Source organism: Panthera leo, chromosome B2 (genome assembly GCF_018350215.1).
Source record: "Panthera leo isolate Ple1 chromosome B2, P.leo_Ple1_pat1.1, whole genome shotgun sequence".
Lineage (NCBI taxonomy): Eukaryota > Metazoa > Chordata > Mammalia > Carnivora > Felidae > Panthera > Panthera leo.
This window is the reverse complement of record NC_056683.1, coordinates 53484739-53504500: the sequence shown is the minus strand read 5'-3', so window position 1 is coordinate 53504500 and position 19762 is coordinate 53484739. Positions and strand designations below refer to the sequence as shown.

Genomic DNA, 19762 nt, shown 5'->3' with positions numbered 1-19762 from the left:
CATTATCTAATGGTGTATCTGTTTGAGAAAGAACAGAATTTGTTGCTCCTAAGGCTTATTTTTGTATCACGGCAAAAAACAAAAAACAAAAAAACCCCAACAGATCACATGTTTCTTGTTTGCCTTCTGATCCAGATTTCAGTAGCAAGCCATTGGGCCGGGAAAATACTTCTGTCAGTTTTCATGGATAATATTGCATTTACTCACACATTTTCTACTTACTGCACATTGAGTTTCTTAATACCGCCAGTCTTTCAGCTCTAAAAACTCCATGTATCAGTTGATAAAATTAGCCTTTAGCTTTTCTATGAAATGGATTGTTGGACTTAATTCTAAGAGTTTTCAGTAATTATTCTTTTCAAAGACTTAATTTAACTTTAGAAAAATAAAATGAGAACGTGGTTCTACTTTGCTCATTTTTCAGTTGGAATTTGTGTGCTTTTCCAAAATCATCTGCCTTTAGAAGATACTTTAGCTAGATCACATTTAGTAGGCAACATAAAGTAAGTAAAGTCACATTTGGGGAACATTTAACATTATGACTTTTGTATATATGAAATAACAATGTTGACTATTTTTCAGAAAAACTTTGCTTATTTTATTCATTGTGTATTTCTGTCTTATGAAAATGTGAGAGATCTAGATATAATGATTAATATTTAACAGTTTAATATATCTTAATTTTGTTAGTATCAGAAACTTTAACATTTAAAGTATCTGTAAACAGGGGCGCCCGTGTGGCTGAGTCGGTTGAGGGTCTGACTTTGGCTCAGGTCATGATCCCACAGCTTGTTAGTTGAAGCCCTGCATCAGGCTCTGTGCTGACAGCTCAGAGCCTGGAGCCTGCTTCAGATTCTGTGTCTCCCTCTCTCTCTGCCCCATACCCACTCATGCTCTGTCTCTCTCTGGCTTAAAAACAATAAAACATTTTTTAAAAAGTAAAAAAAAAATAAAGTAGCTGTAAATAAATCAGATTTGGGAGGAAGAGATAAACCAGTCTAGTTTTGCTCTAAATGTAAGAGTTCTTTAGTTATCCAGATAGATTTTTGGAATGTGATTTTAAGTAACAAAGGTATATCTATATATCCATATCTTTATAAACACACGTAGGTTTGTATATAATTGTCATAAATACCAGTATAACATTAATAGTTCAAATTTTAACTTGAAACAGAATTATTAGGCTCATCATTTATAGGATTAGTTGAAATTAGTTTAATAAAACAGGAATTCTGTTATTAAATAAATGGCATGTACTTAAACATAATCACCAAAGAGCATTTTTCCACAGCACTCCTTACTTCCAAACTGTATATTGTACCCATTTTCCCATCCGTATTCTCCACTGTACCGTCAATTGTATAAGGACAGGGGTGCTACATCTCTGTGCACCATTGTTTTGCCAGTGTTTACTGTGGTGTTTGATAGGTAGTGAGCACTTTTTGATGATGCTTGTATTTATGAACAAATTATATATGTAGTTTAAAAATGTAGTTTAAAAAAATACACTAGCCACCTCAACTGTGAAGGTTACATGTTGCTTTTCTTAGCATTATGTAAAGCCAAAATAATATTGTGCTGATAATTCAGAGTTAGAGTTTAAGGTGATTTAGGGCCATTTTTGGGAAAAGTTCTTTGAGGATCTCAGAATGTTTAGGGAAAGGTACTCATCCACATTTCATGGAAAATTTAATATTAATATTACCATGAATACACAGCTTTCCAGTCTTACATATCAGTACAGTGACAGTTGGGAGTAAAACCCGTGGTTTCTTCTAATTCTCAGCCTAGTTCCCAATCTACTGTTCAAACAAGGAAACTGTGTGCACTTTTTTAAAAATCTTATTAGCATCTCACAATAGCCTCTGTGCTTAAGTACCATAGGATTTAGTGCTTGTTGAAATATTTCACTTCTTGACTATGAAAAATGGGCATTGATACTGTGATATTGATAGGTGTTTTTATACATATTTTTCTTTATAGATGGCTATGTGTGTGTGTGTGTGTGTATGTATATATTTTGTTTTTTCCCCAACCTAATGATAGCCACATACTGAATTGCATCAAATAATTGTTGAATGGGTGTTATTACATATAGAGTTCCGGTTACAGATAGATTTTTTAAAAGATTTAATACTTAAGTTTATAAAAATAATTTTGGAACAATATTTCATATTTGGAATAATAATTTTGTTATTATTAAAAGTACAAAAGTTCCCTGCCACATCATTTATGTTCAAATGATGATTGTTTTGTGAGAGTGAGAAAAAACAATCTACCTTTATTTGTAACTCTGTCTGCTACTTCTGGTAATGTTGCTTATTTTGTAAACTAAAGAATAGATAGATTTTATAATATTTAATTAAAAGTATTAATTTTTCTTACAGAGGTTAAGGTTTTTCTTGCTGAATTTATTTTCAGTGTTTTCAAAGAGCGTTCAATACATAACAATCTGTGGAAGTGATTTTGTTTATTAAATATCCAGAGTTACTGACTGCCCTTGATCTTTGCCTGGGCCTTGCATTAAGCTCCAGGGGACTGTGTGGGGTTATTAGTAACTACTGATATTCATGGCAGCGGTGCTCAGGGCCGTGCCCACAGGAATAATTTGCTCTGGAGAACAGTTAGACTTGAACTTGGGCTTTTAAAAGGAATGACTTAACATTGGATCCAAAGTGATCCGCACTTCGCATCGCAAATGCTACTTAAACGGTGTGCAACTGCAGCATATGAGGGTGTGGTTTCAGCCGAAAGGTGGGGACCTGTGTAGTCCCTTTCTTCCTACCTCCCCCCCCCCCGCCCCCGCTATTTAATATTCAAATGAGCGCCGTGACCGGCGTTGACGAAAGGATACCTTCGGGGAGCCCCTGGTGTCAGGTTCTGCCTCTGCAAGCCCTTCGGATCTCTCCCCATGTTGAACTCCATAGTTGGTGGGATTTCGAGGATCTCTGAACTCGAGCCGCCCCTCTCCCCAGCTCCATGACTGGGTCTGATGTGCGCTGATGTCACCACCGAGCTATTGCATTGCAGCCGCTCGGCCTCTAGGTACCTCCCCCTGAAACAGCCCGCCGGCTCCCGAGAGGGGGCCAGGAGTCAAAGAAAAGATGACGGCGAAGTTAAGTCGCGGGAGGGCGTAGCAGCGAAGAGAGGGAGCTGCATGCCCGGAGCGCTGCTCTGCGAAGGGACGTAGCAGCTGTTGCTTGAAGAGAGAGGGCGTTGCTGGAAGCGCCCTGGCTCGGGAGGATGCCTCCCGGGGACCGTACTGCCCTAAGGAGCTGGGGACCGCGCAGGACGTCCCTGCTGGAGTTCCTTTTCTGCCTCCTCCACCGGCCACCTCTGCCTCTCTCCAGCTGTAGCTAAAATGAAAGCCAAACCGCGGCCACAATTGGTCAATTTCAAAGGTTAGAGTAGACTTGGTTTTGAGCTGAATGTGAATTACGCTGCTTGTGCCTTAGAGGAAACCCGGAGCTCTTCTTTGCTACAGTTTCCTCAGGTGGAATAAGCCTTAAGGAAGATCAGATAAGACTCTTTGGAAATGACTTTCTTTTTTCTTTTTCTTTTTTTTTTTTTTTTTTTAAAGGGGAGTTTATAGCACACCATGCTTTCTAACTGTTTACTTTAAACGGTTGCTGGATTGTCCTGGCTTGGCTGTCCAAAAGTCTATTTTTTTCCTTTGGGTAGCCTCGAAGAAGCTTAATATGGGAAGAAAAACTGCCTTTTGAATCAAGATTATTTATAGCTACACCCAAAAAAAGTAAAAGAAAAATTTAACTTTCTTAACAGCATTCGACAACTTATTTTTCGCTGAGGATTTGTTTTTGTGCCTTGACCTGAACAATACATGGTCCCTGTGTTTGTCTTTTAAGTTTCTGAAGCGTGGTTTATTTATAAAGGAGATGGAGTTTTGCAAGCCTTCTTTAAGTGGATTACAGTTAACCAGAGTTCTGCCGATATTAACATTCAGCCTAGCCTGTTAAAATGCTTGCTCTTTTGGAAATTTTAACCTGGAAATCTCAGATGCAAAATTAGACTAAAAAGGGAAATGGACTGACAGTGGAATGTTTTGAGTGTTTGAGCCACTGTTAAGTGTGTGTGTTTGTTTTCTGTGTTTTGGAGTATGTGAAAGGGAACCTGGGGGAATAAGGGAAGGGGGGAGGAAGGAGATTTCTGTTCTTTGTTCTCAATGCACTTTATTTTTTTTAGAATCATTTTAAAAACAACCAGGTAAAAGGATAGTTGCATTTAAGACTGATGCACTGATGACCTTAAACACCTCCTATATCACAACCTATATTGTTTGAGCGTGTCTTTATGCTGACGACACTTCATAGTGCTGTCCAGAAGTATACTTTTTTGAAAGATGCTTTACCTTACTTCTTATTTTCTGTGTCAAGAGCCGCAATATTTGTTTTAATTGTCTACGAAATGGGGAAGCCACTCAGCAGACCAGACTGTTTACGTCAGAATCCCCCATGTGTAGGTAAAGGTGAAGAAGAGGAGGACCTAAATATCGAAGACTGTTATGTCCCACAGCGGTCAATCTATGATACTGTTAGGCTGAATGAACAGATAGACTCTGGTTCAAAGGGTAGCCTCTCTTCCAGGCATTTTACAGATCGGACTTTACCCTACAGTCACAGAACACTGGATGTTAGTTCTCTATGCTCTAACGGTGCCCTTGCTTCTTCCAGTGTATTTGAGCTGAGAGGTCGTGAAGCTAACAAACTAGATGAAAAGATGATCTTTGATGCGCTCAAACTAAATAGTGATATCATTCGAACCACCGGGTTACCCAAAGCCAAGTCCCATGCAGAAAAGAAAGAACATAGACGGTCATGGCGAATGTTTGTCCCAGCCAATTTTATGGATTATGCAAACAAAAGTGAAAGCTCTTTTGTTGAACCTACTGATATGTCAGATGCTGTTCCCAAGGCCAGCAAGTGCAGATGGGGTACTAATTCTCTAACGTCGGAGGAGGATGACTCTGGTTTATGTAGCCCTCCAGCAGAGAGGGAAGAAAAACAGGGCATTTTAACTGGAGACCAGTCACGAATTAGAAGCTTATCTTCAGCTGAAGATATTCATATGGCAGAGCAATACAGGCCATTTTTTTCTGTTTATTCCATTAGTGAGCAGAAAATCCCATTGCTTTCATGTAGAAGTGCCCACCCTGATGAAAATTTCAAAATGATTTTGCATGATGTTCCTCCACTAGATGAAACAAAAGGTGCAAATGGTCAAAGGGAAATCCATGGTGAAAATTGCTTTCTGCAGAATGATTTAGAAGAGAGCACTGTAAAGTATGATCCATTGATTATGTCAGGAGATGGGGAAAGCCAGTGTATTTCTAACACTGGAGAAGAATGGAAAACCTATGGATCGGGAGAATCCCAAATCACGGCACAAAGTGGGAAATTTCTGGAAAATTCTGAGGATTTACATCTCTCTCTCACAGATGTGGAGGGAAACGATGCAGATTGTGGTAGCACGAGTTTAGTAAAAAATGTGACCGTGTTGACACCAGATGATTCGGAAGAATCCAACGTCGCATCTAAAGAGGCAGTGGAGGTGCCCCTTTATTCCCGGGAGATGGAGGTGGTCCAAATAAAGTGTTCCCCGAAATTCATACCAGTAAGAAAGCAAGCAGCTTCCAGAAAAGCAAGGGCCCAGGCAGGAATATTGGACACAGTCTGTAATGGCTTTCAGTCAGCTCAGGTAATTAATGGGGAATGTGAGACTGCAATGCCGGGCGTTTGTGGTTCCTTTTTAAAGTGGTCACTAGTGTTTCTAATAATGATCAAATCCAGTCTTTTATTTTGGGAGTTTGCCTAATACCCCACAAGATGCCAGGTATTGATAAGGTGATCATTGTAACAACTTAATTAGGGACCTTTTTTTAAGAATGATTATTCCCAGCTGTTTAGATTCCTACTGTTGCTTGTGCAGGTGCTGGGCTGTTCCCCTGCATTTAGAGTGCTTCCACTGTGAGTTTATGTGAACATGAGGCTTTTACACAAATTGTGGTTTAAGACTCTGCCATTTAAGGGTAGTTCTGTTGTATTTATTAAGGTTGAGCAGGCCTAGTCATGAAGGTACAAACACACAGTATTCTATTGTTGTGGTCTGCGAAGTAGGCTACTCAAATTAAGGACATTTAAAATGTGCTGAAAATCAGAATTCTGTCAGTAGCTCTGGACATGGAAGTAGAGAAGCTGTGCTGTATTTTGCAGTCATTATAGCTGCTAACTTTTTGTGAGTGGTGAAGGAGGTAAGAAAGTAAAGGGTGCAGCCTTGTAATAAGTAGAGGCTGTTTGTCAAGCCTGTAATTTTTTTCTTCCCACTCGGATTGAAGTTCAGCTATTTTGGTATTTTTACAAAGTTCTTCTGGTAAACTTTGCCTCAGAGGTAATTTTATTTTATTTTAAGCTTTGTGTTTGTGTACTTATGGGTTAGATTAGGGGGAAAGTCTCTCTTCATAGGTATTTGTTACCACTGAGAGATAAGGAATTTGGACAGTATCAGAAACGTTCCTCTTCCCAGCCTATGAAGTCATTGCTCTAGGCAGCGTTGCCCTTTCCTTCAGCTTGCGTGAGATGACATACTATTTTAAAAGCTTAAAAGTACTTTTTTTTTAATGTAAAGGATTTTGCAGTCTATTTGTAGGAAGTAATTGAGCCCTTAGGAATATACAGATTCCTTAGTAGTTTTCTTCTTTAACCCTTAGTATATTTTTTGTAGCACTTCAGAAAATTATGACTCACCCAGACCTACTCTGATATGCAGCCTTAAAATTGATTTCTTTAAAACCAAGATCAGGGGTTAAGGCAATTTACTAGAATGTTATCTTAGGTTTTTTTGTCCTGAGCATTATCTGACAGGAAATGTAGAACTTTTCCCTGAATCCTTCTATACCAGACAAGTTCCTGGAATTAAGAATGCAGCAGTTTTCTTACTGTCCCTCCTTCTTTTTTGTAAGTAGTAAAACCTCTCCAGAGCTCTTAGTTCCTAGAAGTAGTTAACTTAGAAAGTAGTATAGAAAAGAAGTAGCATCTCAGTTTCAAATTCTATTTTTACCACCTTGCCACAAAATTATGAAAACTTTTTTTTTTTCCTCAGTGATTTGAGGAGTTCTTATTTCTTTGGTTATGTGTAATTGACTTTTTATATTCAGCACTGCTGTATAGAAACAATTAGCCAGTATGGAAATTGTCTATAAGGATTTTATATACAAGAAGAAACTCGGGCTTTTAGCAGAGAGACTTCTAAGGGAAATGATCATTTATTTGTTTGCTATTCCTAAATTTACTCATACATGCAATAACACAGAACTATCTTGTGCGCCATGCCTTAGGCCAGAGTCTAGACAGTTTTTCTTGTAGCCTCTCCATTATTTTCCATACTGTGTAAAATTATTTTCCATACTACCTCTGTAATTTTTTAAGTATTATTTTGTTACTTGCCTTTTTAATGTTTCCATATATTCTGTTAACTGTTCATTTACTTGGACTATTGGTATATTATATGGTGCCCTGTGGTGTAATGACTCAAACCCCAAACTCGGTCGTGTCTTAGTATCTAGCTGAAACTTCCCTTCTTTGGTTAAATTCATCTCTTTTTCTTTATGGAATCCTTTAAGTCCTGTATTTTAAACATTTGTATGTCTATGAAAGAGTTAACGTATTATCAGTATTCTCTTTTGTGGAGTTAATGCCATCCACTCCGAGATGTAGATACAATTTTTCTGTACTGACACGCATTCGGCAAATAATTATTAGGTACATATTACATGCTAGGTACTGTGGTAAGTCCAGGACATAGAATGACTATAAGGAAGACAACTTTCTGCTTTCATGGAACTTGCATTTTACTCTAATACATGAGATTTGTTTGCCAGTTACAGGCACTGGAGGACTGTTAGTTGGATGAGACTGAGAGTCAGAGGGAGGGCATGGGAAAATGGTTGGCGGTGCAGGGGGTGACCATAGAGTCACTGGAGTTGCTGTGCTGGCCACGTGTGTGAGCACGTCTGTGGGGTGAGGTCTCTGTGCTCTTGCAAGTCCTTTGGCATCTCACTAGGCATTGAGGGGGCTGGATGGGTAAGGATCTATTCTATTTACTATGCCTGCCTAAGTCTTTTCTCTTTTCCTAACTCTGTATTTGGGCTCCTCTGGCAAGCTGTAGATTGGCCTCTTGGCTCATCTCATCGTCTTGTCAGTTATCTTCTTTCCCAGTTTGAGTCTCAAACTTCAGTTGTCAGCTAGCAGCAGTTATCCTTAGAGGAGCTTGTAAGGGTCCATGCCCAGGAAGACTGATCTTGGGCCCATCTTACCATTTTGCCCCTTTGCATTTTCCATACTGTTTTTACTAGAGTTATATTGGAATGATAGAAAATATCTGGTTTATGCTAATGAAGCAGTAGAGAGAGGACACAAACTCTTTTCTTGGTTTTATAGGTAATCTGATTAAAGGTACTTAGAATATCATTCTTTAAAATTCCTGAGTGGTTTTGATAATATGAATTTATATTAAGTTTAGTTTCTTACTGTTATTCATAAGGTAGCTGTCACATATGAATAGCCAACAAAAATTCTTTTTAACTCTGATAACCGATACTCGATCATTGAACAAATGTTTATATTTGGTGGTTGTTAGATAAGGTAATTTATATAAATGATTGCTCTCCCAACTACAGGTATTCCAAAAAGAAGAGATTGAACCTTTGCAGGTTAAACAGCAAGATGTGAACTGGTTAGGTCAGGGCCTTATTCAGAGTGCTGCTAAAAGCACCAGCACCCAGGGTTTGGAGCATGACCTGGATGATGTCAACGCACGGTGGAAGACTCTCAATAAGAAGGTAATTTTTCCATTCCCTTCATTGTCATTTCTGTTGATTATTATTCTCTAGCATTTGTTGTGACTCGTCATATTTATAGTAGCTAAACTTCCCTAAACATGGCTACCTTTTTATATTGCTGTCAACTCGGCAGCCCAAACTCGGATGCCCACAGGGCTTCAGTGGGCAGCATAAATGAAACAAGCAAGCTGGATGAAATAGGACCTCTCCCTGCCGTTAACTTGACTTTCATAGAGGCCCAGTAGTGCCAGGGTGATGGCAGGCGGCCCGTGATTCATGACCTTGTGTTGAGCGAGCACATACACCTTCGAAGGTACAGCCGGTACTTAGCTCCAGCAAATCATTCCATGTAGGGATCTAGGATCACTGTTGCCAAATAGTCTGCTTATTTTCAAAGGAACCTGAAAATCTCACTTTTTCTGTGAAGCCTAATTTTCAAATGTCAGCAACTAATTTTACATTGTATAATAGGTCACGCTGTGCAAGTGAAAGCCACCGTTTCTCTCTGTCAGTCCTGGACTAAGGGTTTACCACCCTCACTATAGACTATTAACTCTAAATGGCATTTCATTTATGAGATGTAGATCCCACTTTTTTCTAAATGCCCACGAAGGAAAACACTGGAAGACAATGCTCTGGTGTCTTAAGGAGATCATGCTGAAACACAATGGCAGCCCTTTGCATGACGTAAATTATCAGGACATTGTTAGGGGACGACTGTGCTTATCTGGGGTGGTGGTTTTTGTTCTTGTAGGTTTCTGTGCTTTGAGATCTTAGGCAATTGTGGCCAGATCTCAGAACTACGTTTATCATTCTTTAAAGTCTGATTTGTACTGTAGTGCTCTTCAAACACAATTGGAATGTAGTGTCAGGTGCAAATATATTCAATAGTGCTTAAAACATCTTGCCAACTACTTTTTCAGTCCTGAAGGAAAAGATCTGTGAGAAGGGCAATAGGATATCTCTGTGTAGGACACAGAGACTCCATTTACTAGAATACAAAGGGTCCGGTTTGTCCAAAAAGCCTGTAGGACTTGGGGCTAGCAGAATTTAATTGGATACTTCACAGGCAATTTTCCTAGCAAAATAAAAATCTGTTTCTCTACTGTAAGTTTTTTTAATGTAGTCTTTTAAAATATTCATCAGTAGGAAATAAAATATGAAGTCAAAGGATAATAATAAAAATGACTAAGACATTGTTTCTTTTGGTAATCTTAAAATATTTGAATTATTCATTGCTAATCATAAATGTACTGGGTATTTCCAAAGTCTCAAAGATTTCATCTTTTACATTACCGTTTGGGATGGTAACCTTTTCTTCCTGGCTTACTTGCTAAACTTTGACTCCTTTCCACCACAGTCCTGGCCACTGTCAGTGCTTTGGGCAGATTTTAAGTGAAAAGGAAAAGAAAAAGCATTTTTTAATGTTTGTTTATGTACTCTTTTGAGAGACGGAGCGGGGAGAGGCAGTGGGAGAGGGAGACAGAACCCCAAGCAGGCTCCATGCTTTCAGCACAGAGCCCACTGTGGGGCTCAAACCCACAAACTGTGAGATCATGACCTGAGTTGAGACCAAGAGTCAAAGGGTTAACCAACCAAGGCATCCAGATGCCCTGGAAAAGAAAATTTGTGACCAGATGGGCAGAGCATGAACAGTGGTGGCTGGTGGGCAAACTGCATTTTTTGTGAAACCAGTAAATAAGCCGTCGCAACGGAAACTCTGCAGGTAGCTCAGCGGGCAGCCCAGCTGCAGGAGGCACTGCTGCACTGTGGGCGCTTCCAGGACGCCCTGGAGTCCCTGCTCAGCTGGATGGCAGACACTGAGGAGCTTGTGGCCAACCAGAAGCCCCCATCAGCCGAGTTCAAAGTGGTGAAGGCCCAGATACAAGAGCAAAAAGTAAGTTCGTGATACTTCTGTATTGTGTTTCATGTCCCATCATAACCACGAGAGTAAAGATTTACCTTGTGACTCTCTGTAGTAATAGGATATTCTAGTTGACTGGTTGTTGATGCTCTAGGTATTGTTTTTTAGTCATTCAACAAATATATACTGAACATCTGCCAGGTTTCAGGCTTTGTTTCAGCTGCTGGCAGTGATCCCTGAACAGAAAAGATGCAAGTTCCTCACTGAGTTTAAGGTTTAGTGGACGGGGAGGAAGAGGGAGAGACTGTAAACAAAGTAAGTACATGGTGGTAAGTTAGCAAGTGATAAATAAAGCAGGGGTGGGAGATAAGAAGTAGGAAGTGACAGAGCAAGGATGGACAGGAAGTGCTGGAGTGGAGTCTGGGGGTGGGTATGTATGCAGTTTCCAGTAGAGTCGTCAAGGAAGATTTCACTCACTGAAAAGGTAACTTGGGCGGAAATGTCGTCATTCCCTTACATAGCAGATTGATCTGTATGAAATTGCCTTTTTTTAAAAAAGTATAGTTGACACACAATGTAACATTAGTTTCAACTGTAGAATACAGTGTGATTCAACAAGTTCATATGTTATGCTATGTTCCCCAAAAGTGGAGGTACCGTGTATCACCGTACAATGCTTTTACAGTTCTATTGACTGTATTCCCCATGCTGGCCTTTTATCCCTGTGACTTACTCATTCCATAACTAGCACCCTGTATTTCTCACTCCTTTTTTTTTATAGATTAAATACAGGCCGTTTCTTGTGGCTCAGCCTGTACAAAAGAAGCAAACATTTGATTCATATATGCTAAAGAATGTGTTGTGTCTTTTGACACTACTAATACAGGACCAAGTTGGAAAGAAAGACACACTTGCTGAAGGGATGATAACATACCAAAAAAACCATTTTGTGCTCCAGATGGTGATGGTCAGTTAGGACGTATTTAGTGACATTTTCAGTACTAATTTGTCAGCCATGACTTGAAATGGCACATGGGAGGGGCCTAGCACACAGCACATTGGTAAGGTTTTTCCTGTGTGGAATCTTAAAAAGAAAGGAATGGATTAAGAGGCTTAATTTAATTTTGACATTCAGTAGTATTTCTAAAAATTCTTTGAGGACTCTAGTATGTTGGGAATTAACCTATTAGAAATAAATTTGGAGATAAGGATTAAAGAAACATAACATAAACATAAAAAATGATTTTTAAATAGAATATAATTCATAATATGTAATAAAGTAATAAAGAATAAGAATGTAATAAAGTAATAAGGATGTATAATATTATATATGACAATATAATTGCTACCATTCGCTATTTAATTTAAACCTTTGTTATTCTCCCAAAGTTAATGAACTATGTTTAACCAACAAGACCTATTTGTGGATTTTGCTTTCTTAATTGCTAGAGGCTTTGCTATTAAAGTTTATCAGAAATAATCCACTTAATGAGTTCTCTCTACTGCCTCAATCACCTGTGGTTCGCTGATTTTCTAATGACTCTAACCTGTGTCAAGAGAGTTTGCGTTTCTTCCTCTTCTTTTTATACATGTTGGTTCCTCTTACCACCTGATTTGGCGGTCTCAAAGTGAAAGGGAGAGGGTGCTGTCTTAGCTTGTTACCTCTAGGTAACTGTACATTTCTTTAATCCTTAATTATCCATCAGGGTCAGAATAAGGAATCAGTGAAGTATTTAGCGTTTTACGTACCTGTGTCTTCCTCACTGCTCTTGACCAGTGCCTATGCATAGCACTTGCTCATGAAATAATTGTTTTGATTAGGTGAGAGCAAAGTAATCCTGGGTCCTGGCCACTTCTTTCAAACATTCCATTCTGAGTTTTTTGAAATGCTTCTTAGAATTAAATTGCATTTTTTTTTCTGCCTCTAAATCTTGAAATACTAGTCTTATTTAGCCAGCTTTGGGGGATTTCTGACTTTCCATTCCCCGTTGATTTTGGACATGATACTTGAAGTCTCTTTTTTAGTTTCTATCCTAATGAAGGGTTATAGGAGCTAGTCCCACCTAGTAAAGGGAGGCCAGAGCCTCTAGATTTAGCATCACTGGCTTGTTGAAGTTGGTCTGAGTCTCAACTTCCCTCTCTATAATGATTTAACATGGGGAGAGGTTTTGAAAACAGTAATGATTTATAATATCTTAAGCTTGTCTCGAAAGGACAGATGATTGTTGAATGTTTAAGGTATTCCCATTTCTTTACAGTAATGGGAATTTTGCGCTTTCTGTGCAGTGGACTTATACTGAAGCAGCACCTTCTACCCTATTATTTTATATTAAAAATTAATAGTGAATGGCTTAGCAGCCTTATCAATATTAGTTTTATCTGCTATGAAAATCCCCCGTCACAGCGTCTGACACAATAGTAATGAATCACTAAACAAAATGAGCTATTTTTAAAATCCTACTTCTTTTTATGTGAATCTATACAGAATATGTATTTTGTCACATATCAAAAGTACTTAGACTGTGTTTTCCATTCGATAACACAATTATTTCTTTGTCCCTCCCGCCTCTCCTTTTGCTTCTCGTATTTAATGTTCTATGTCAAGCTTCTCCAAAGATTGCTGGATGACCGCAAATCGACTGTGGAGGTAATCAAACGTGAAGGAGAAAAAATTGCTGCAACAGCAGAACCTGCAGACAAAGCAAAAATTCTGAAGCAGCTGAGTCTCTTGGACAGTAGATGGGAGGCATTGCTTAATAAAGCTGAAACACGGTAACTTACGTACTTGCGGTCTTTTGAAGAAGTAGCAAAGTCTTTAATTACTGATGTTTTGCATTTTGATATTGCTTTTCTTCAAACTGTCATTTTCCTATGTTTATCATGTATGTGAACAGGTAGCAAGGGCTGTGGTGCCGCTCTCCTCCCTCCTCCCTTGGTAAGGTCTTGTAGTCACCAGATACATCTCAACACTTGGTTTTAGAAAAATAATTCCCACAGGAGTAATTCATTTATTTATTAATAACGCAGTTACTGCCTGCCCACTGTGCATCAGGCATAGAGCTAGGCCTTGGGCTTTAGAGGTGAGCTGGACAGATCATTTCTGTCCTCAGGGTACAGTCAGTGTTTTATAGCCATTGAAAAGTAATGACAAATGTGATATTTCAGAGCAAAAATATAGAGTGCTATGGAAGCATGTAATGGGCTTTTGCACTCAACATGTTTCTTGATTACATCTTTTTTTCATTCTCCATGTTGGGATCACAGTGACCTGTGTTGAGTAGTAGCTACACTGGAGTGTAACCACAGCCACATAGACTGGGTGGGTTAAAACTAGACGAACCACTGAACAGAATGATTATCTCCATAAATTGCTACCTTCTTTGGAACTACAATGGTGAAGAGAAGAGGATTTGTCTAATCTTGAATACTGGAGTAGAATTAATTATAGTTTATAGGACCGTAGAATGAGATGCTCCTAAGGAGGCTAAAAGCTTCATGTCCTTTCGTCTCGTTTTGGGAGATTATTCCATTTGCGGAATTACCAGGACATTGTACCCTGACTGCCATGAGAGATACTCTCAGTACTTTTTAAAAATAAATGAATTAATGAAATGAATTAATGTCTAGATCCCTGCTTTACTACCACAATGGCTTTCTTTTCCTAAACCTTCCTCACAGTGGTATTAAATAGAAGGATAGTGGTCATATTATGATTTATATGCTGATTAATAAAGTCACTCACAATTTAAATCACAGTAAACTAAATATGGTCACAAAATAGTTTATTTTCACTGATTCTAGATGATTGGATATTTGAATTTAGAAAAAAAGAATGTGGAGGATCTGGGTAGCTGAGTTGGTTGAGCGTCCAATTCTTGATTTCGGCTCAGGTCATGATCCCAGGGTCATGGGATTGAGCCCTGCATTGGGCTCTGTGCTGAGCATGGAGCCTGCTGGAGATCTCTCTCTCTCTCTCTCTCTCTCTCTCTCTCTCTCTCTTACATGCTTACATGTGTGTGTTCTCTGTCTCTAAAATAAAACTTTTAAAAAAGGAAAAAAAGAATTTTAGTAATAATTTAGAAGTCAAAAATAATTGTATTCATTTTTTTAAAGATCAAATATGTTTCATGTGAAAGTTTTAAGAGATATATAAATGTGTAGTTTATGATATACACAGAAATTATATTCAGTAGCATGTGCCAATTTTCCAGAATTCCCTTGGTCTCCATAGAAACAAATTTATTAAATCATGCAATTCCCTAAGAATTATGCATGATAAAAAGTTATGACAACCACTCTTGGTCCCAGGATCTGGTACTGAGGTACTCTGTATAGAGACGGGCACAATCTCTTGCCCTAGGTAAAAACTGAGGGTGGCGGAAGGTAGGTTTTCAGTTACGTGGTACCATTTTAACTGAAGAACTAATGTGTTTTTTAAAAGCATTTCAAACTATATAAAAGTGTATTCAAATAAGTAAAAGTCTAAAGAAATCCTTTTTCATGATATTTTAATCCATAAAATATTAAGTGTTGCTTTTGGGAAATATACCTGACACTGTACTTTTTTTTTTGGCGGGGGTTGGGAGGGAATAGACCTGGCACACTACTTTAGTAGGAGTCACTATTCATTCCACTATGGGGGGAGCTACAGATGGTCTTCAAAATTTGAATCCAATTTTGACTAGTTGATTAAGTAAGTCCCAGTAACTGGTGCTCTGATTGAAGTGAATTAATATATAACACACTTAAAACAGAGGCTTGGCAGAGCATATGTGTTCAATAAGTTTTTTTTTATTGTCATCATTGTCATTATTATTGCTGCTATTGTTATTATGACATTACTATTATTATTACATAGCTATTATTGTGTTGTAACCAGATTTCTTAAGAGTTTCATAAGATTTAGCTGCTTGGGATTGGCCTGTGCTTCACCTTTAATTTTATTTAATAGGATAGCTATTTTAGCATGTCCTTTAAATGTGACAGATCTTAATTTTAACCTTAGTTGCTTTCCACAAAAAAATGTTTAGAATGCAGGAGCCTGAGTAAAGAAGTTTGTTGACTATTTCACACATTCTTCATCCCTAAATGACCTTTATCTTGGCACATTTATAGGAATCGTCAGTTGGAAGGTATCTCAGTGGTAGCACAGCAATTTCATGAAACCCTAGAACCATTGAATGAGTGGCTTACAACCATAGAAAAGAAGCTGGCGAACTGTGAGCCCATAGGAACCCAAGCGTCTAAACTTGAGGAACAAATTGCACAGCACAAAGTAAGATAACCATTGCACGTTAGTAAGATTCAGTTTTCCATTTCCTTTGTGGTTTTATATCATAAATTTGAGTTATGTACTGTTGTGTTATGCATAATTGTAAACTAAGCCCATTTCAAATGTCATTCTTTCATTTGATTTATGTTTTCATTTTTATTTGTCCATCCTTTTTGTTTCTCTTTTCTTAAACTTTATTTTAGGCCTTAGAAGATGACATCATCAATCACAATAAACATTTACACCAGGCTGTTAGCATTGGCCAATCCTTAAAGGTTTTGAGCTCCAGGGAGGATAAAGATATGGTGCAAAGTAAACTAGACTCCTCTCAAGTGTGGTACATTGAGATTCAAGAGAAAAGTCACAGCAGGTCTGAGCTCCTCCAGCAGGCCTTATGTAATGCTAAGATTTTTGGGGAAGATGAAGTTGAGCTGATGAATTGGCTGAATGAAGTACATGACAAACTGAGCAAGCTCTCAGTCCAGGATTACAGCCCTGAGGGGTTATGGAAGCAGCAGTCTGAACTTCGGGTATTTTTATTTATTTTATTTTTTTTTTTTTTTATTTTGTTTTTTCATTTCACTTGTCATTATTTTCTAAGTCTTTCTCATTTCTGGATTGTTTTATGTTCTTATGATTTAGGGGAATTGCTATACTCAAAAAAAGACTTTGCCTATATATACAGATTACTTCTAATGGAGTCACTTTAAAAAGAGATTGAATTTATCCAATAGCCAGATTCCCCCCTTTCCTTTGCTATTTTATTGTTGTACATGAAGACTCATAATTAACTGGTAGTCCAATATCTTCACATAGTCTGTTTTCTGAAAAGGAGAGAGCGTGTGAATTAGGGTAGATGAACATGGGCCATGGTGGTTTAAAGAGGAGGCGAAAATAAGGGAACAGGGATTAATAGTTGAAAATGGGAGGTGTCTACTTAAATCTCTATGAAACACAGAGTTCTCTAAGATTAACCAAAGCTAACTGTGATTTTTTTCCCCCCCGCCAACATAAAAACCGTACCTGTGTCTTAGGTTCTGCAAGAGGACATCCTACTCAGAAAACAAAATGTAGATCAGGCATTACTAAATGGTTTAGAACTACTGAAACAAACAACAGGTGAGAATCTTTCAAATCAGATCATCATGCAATTAGCATTGTTGCATTGCTTTCTAAATATTTTAGGGATAAGAGAAAAACAAAATCCTTTATAATTCTGAGGCCACTCCAAGACTTCATTCTGCAGAATTCTTTGAAGACTGATCCAAGGGGGTTTTGGGATATGAGCTCACTTTTTTTCTCATGATCTCACTTGAGTTCCTAATGGAAGTTGTGTGTATTACTCATAACACATAGCAGGGTTACATTCATTTTCCACTTGCGGGAGGCAGTTGTTCTGCATGAGTACGCAGGTTGTAGACCAGTTTTTAAAATTTTAAGATAGTTTGCGTTCAGTGACAAATTCTCTGGCTATACACACACTTCATTTCTCCATGCTTACACTTACTAAGAAAACAGATACAGACTAATTCGCTTTAGTAATTCCTTTGGCCACAGGAAAGTTTCACTGTACCTGTGTCCATTAGCATCTGTGTTGAAGTATGGGCCAGTAACATTCATTGTGAGTTGCGAGGGGTTCCCTATAGTATCTAGAACCTTGAACCAGGAGTCTGAAGCCCAGGATGCAATTTCTGTGGGTGTCTGAAAATGAGGTAGAGGAGAGCGAGGACCTACTGGAATAGTGCAGATAAGTTTATTATTTTTAATATATACACAGTCACATCCCATACACATGTACCACGTACACACGTGCGCACACATTTGCACACATACATATGCACATGCCAGACGCTGGTCTAAACGCTTTGCAACTATAAACTTGTTGAATTTTTATCACAACTTTATGAGGTAGATTCTTTCATCCCTGTGTAATAATGAGTAAACCAAGGACACAAAGAGGTTAAGGATCTTGTGCATGGTAACAAGTGGCAAAGTCAGTGTTGGAACCCAAGCAGTTTTTAGCTCCTGTGCTTGAAGTCTGAAAACACCATATAGTTAGTTGTGAAGGTGGTGCTTTCCCATAACTGCAGGCACTGTAGCCCTTTCCGGTTTTATATTGGCATTTTCAGAGCTGTTTAGATTTGCCAGAAATCTCGGGAAGGATTAAAACCTAGAAAAAGGCTTCTCTTGGGTCAGATCATCTTTGGAAAAATGTCTCTCCTCCCTCCCCTCCCTGAGAAAATCTCATCAGTGTACAATAATATCTGAAGAAACCCTCCCTCTAGCTTTTCTTTGCTTTCTTGAGATATAACGTGCCTTTGAAATTTTAGGTGATGAAGTTTTAATCATTCAAGATAAATTGGAAGCCATTAAAGCAAGGTACAAAGACATTACTAAATTAAGCACGGATGTAGCCAAGACCTTGGAGCAGGCACTGCAGCTTGCCAGGCGCCTGCACTCCACACATGAAGAGCTCTGCACCTGGCTGGACAAAGTGGAGGTGGAATTACTTTCATACGAAACTCAGGTTCTGACGGGAGAAGCAGCAAGCCAAGCCCAAGCGAGACAAAAAGTAGGCTTTTATTTACGCATTTTGGATCCATTTGTTACCGTTTAGGGTGATAGTCTCGTGTCGTTACTAATATGCTGAAGGATGCCTTGATGGGGACCCAATAGAAATTGGCAGGAGATCAATTGTGTAACACTTCGAAGAGCCCAGAGATGAAAGCCTTGCATTTATAATTTGTTTCCAGAGTCTTATGGTTGGGAGTATAGTTTATTACACAAGAGACAGAATGATGAAAACAGAAAGAAAAAAAAAAGTCATTGTTTCAGAGATACACATAATTTGCTTAGAACAACAATATTTATGTAAGATAGATGCGTAGCATGAGGTAGCTTTTCTACTTATATTGCAGAAGTGGTATTCTGTCATGCTGGTTTTCTTTTCAGAGGTAGCCTCTGTTTTATCATCCCTGAAGTATGATCACATGTGGGTGGAAGGGAGCCGGGGAGGTCAGGCTCACTGAGCCTGTAATGATTCAACAGGGATGATTTAAAGCCACTACGTACTCATTTTGAGGGTCACTTAGTTCTGGCTTGGACTTTACTCTTTATTTTACTTTCCTAGTACCTGATTACTTAGAGGTTACCAGAAAGCAAAGAATAATACATGTGAACCTGCTTGGTTTTGTTTCCCGAATTTTAAACATTTATATTAAAGTTCAAAGATAAAATCTTTGCCGTGTTGACAAATGAATTGTTCTTTGGAACTCCTCAGGAAACACTTTTCCTTTTTACAAAATAGCTCTAAATAGCAAAGGTTTCTAGAACTTAACTGAAACTCAGGGACCAATGCCTGGCATAATTGACCTGCAAAGGATGTTAGCCCCGAGGACAGTTAAAGGAAAAGCCTGTTCTAACTCTTAAGCTAGTATTACCCACAGATTTGTATCTTTTCTGAATTCTGTTTTCAGGAACTGAAAAAGGAAGCTAAGGACAGCAAAGCCTTATTGGACTCCCTTAACGAAGTGAGCAGTGCTTTACTGGAGTTGGTACCCTGGAGGGCGAGGGAAGGACTTGAAAAAATGGTGGCCGAGGACAATGACCGCTACCGATTAGTGAGCGACACCATCACTCAAAAGGTGGAGGAGATCGATGCGGCCATTCTGAGATCACAGCAGGTAGGGACAAGCGGTTTGTTGTCTAGGCAATAAATTTCCCCCAGTTGTTCTCAGAGCCTTTACCTGAACAAAGATTTCTATTAATAGTG

General features: G+C 38.6%; 1 protein-coding gene across 4 annotated transcripts in view; it reads left to right on the top strand.

Moving 5' to 3' along the window:
- Positions 1 to 19762, top strand: part of DST (dystonin) — a 490237-nt gene that overhangs the window by 401869 nt on the left and 68606 nt on the right. For all 4 annotated transcript variants that reach the window (XM_042939088.1, XM_042939087.1, XM_042939090.1 and 1 more), the window contains 8 exons: positions 8693 to 8854; positions 10581 to 10751; positions 13324 to 13490; positions 15834 to 15993; positions 16194 to 16520; positions 17025 to 17109; positions 18321 to 18562; positions 19467 to 19673. In XM_042939088.1, the coding sequence (XP_042795022.1) occupies positions 8693 to 8854; positions 10581 to 10751; positions 13324 to 13490; positions 15834 to 15993; positions 16194 to 16520; positions 17025 to 17109; positions 18321 to 18562; positions 19467 to 19673 (1521 nt within the window). The remainder of the gene's footprint in view (positions 1 to 8692; positions 8855 to 10580; positions 10752 to 13323; positions 13491 to 15833; positions 15994 to 16193; positions 16521 to 17024; positions 17110 to 18320; positions 18563 to 19466; positions 19674 to 19762) is intronic.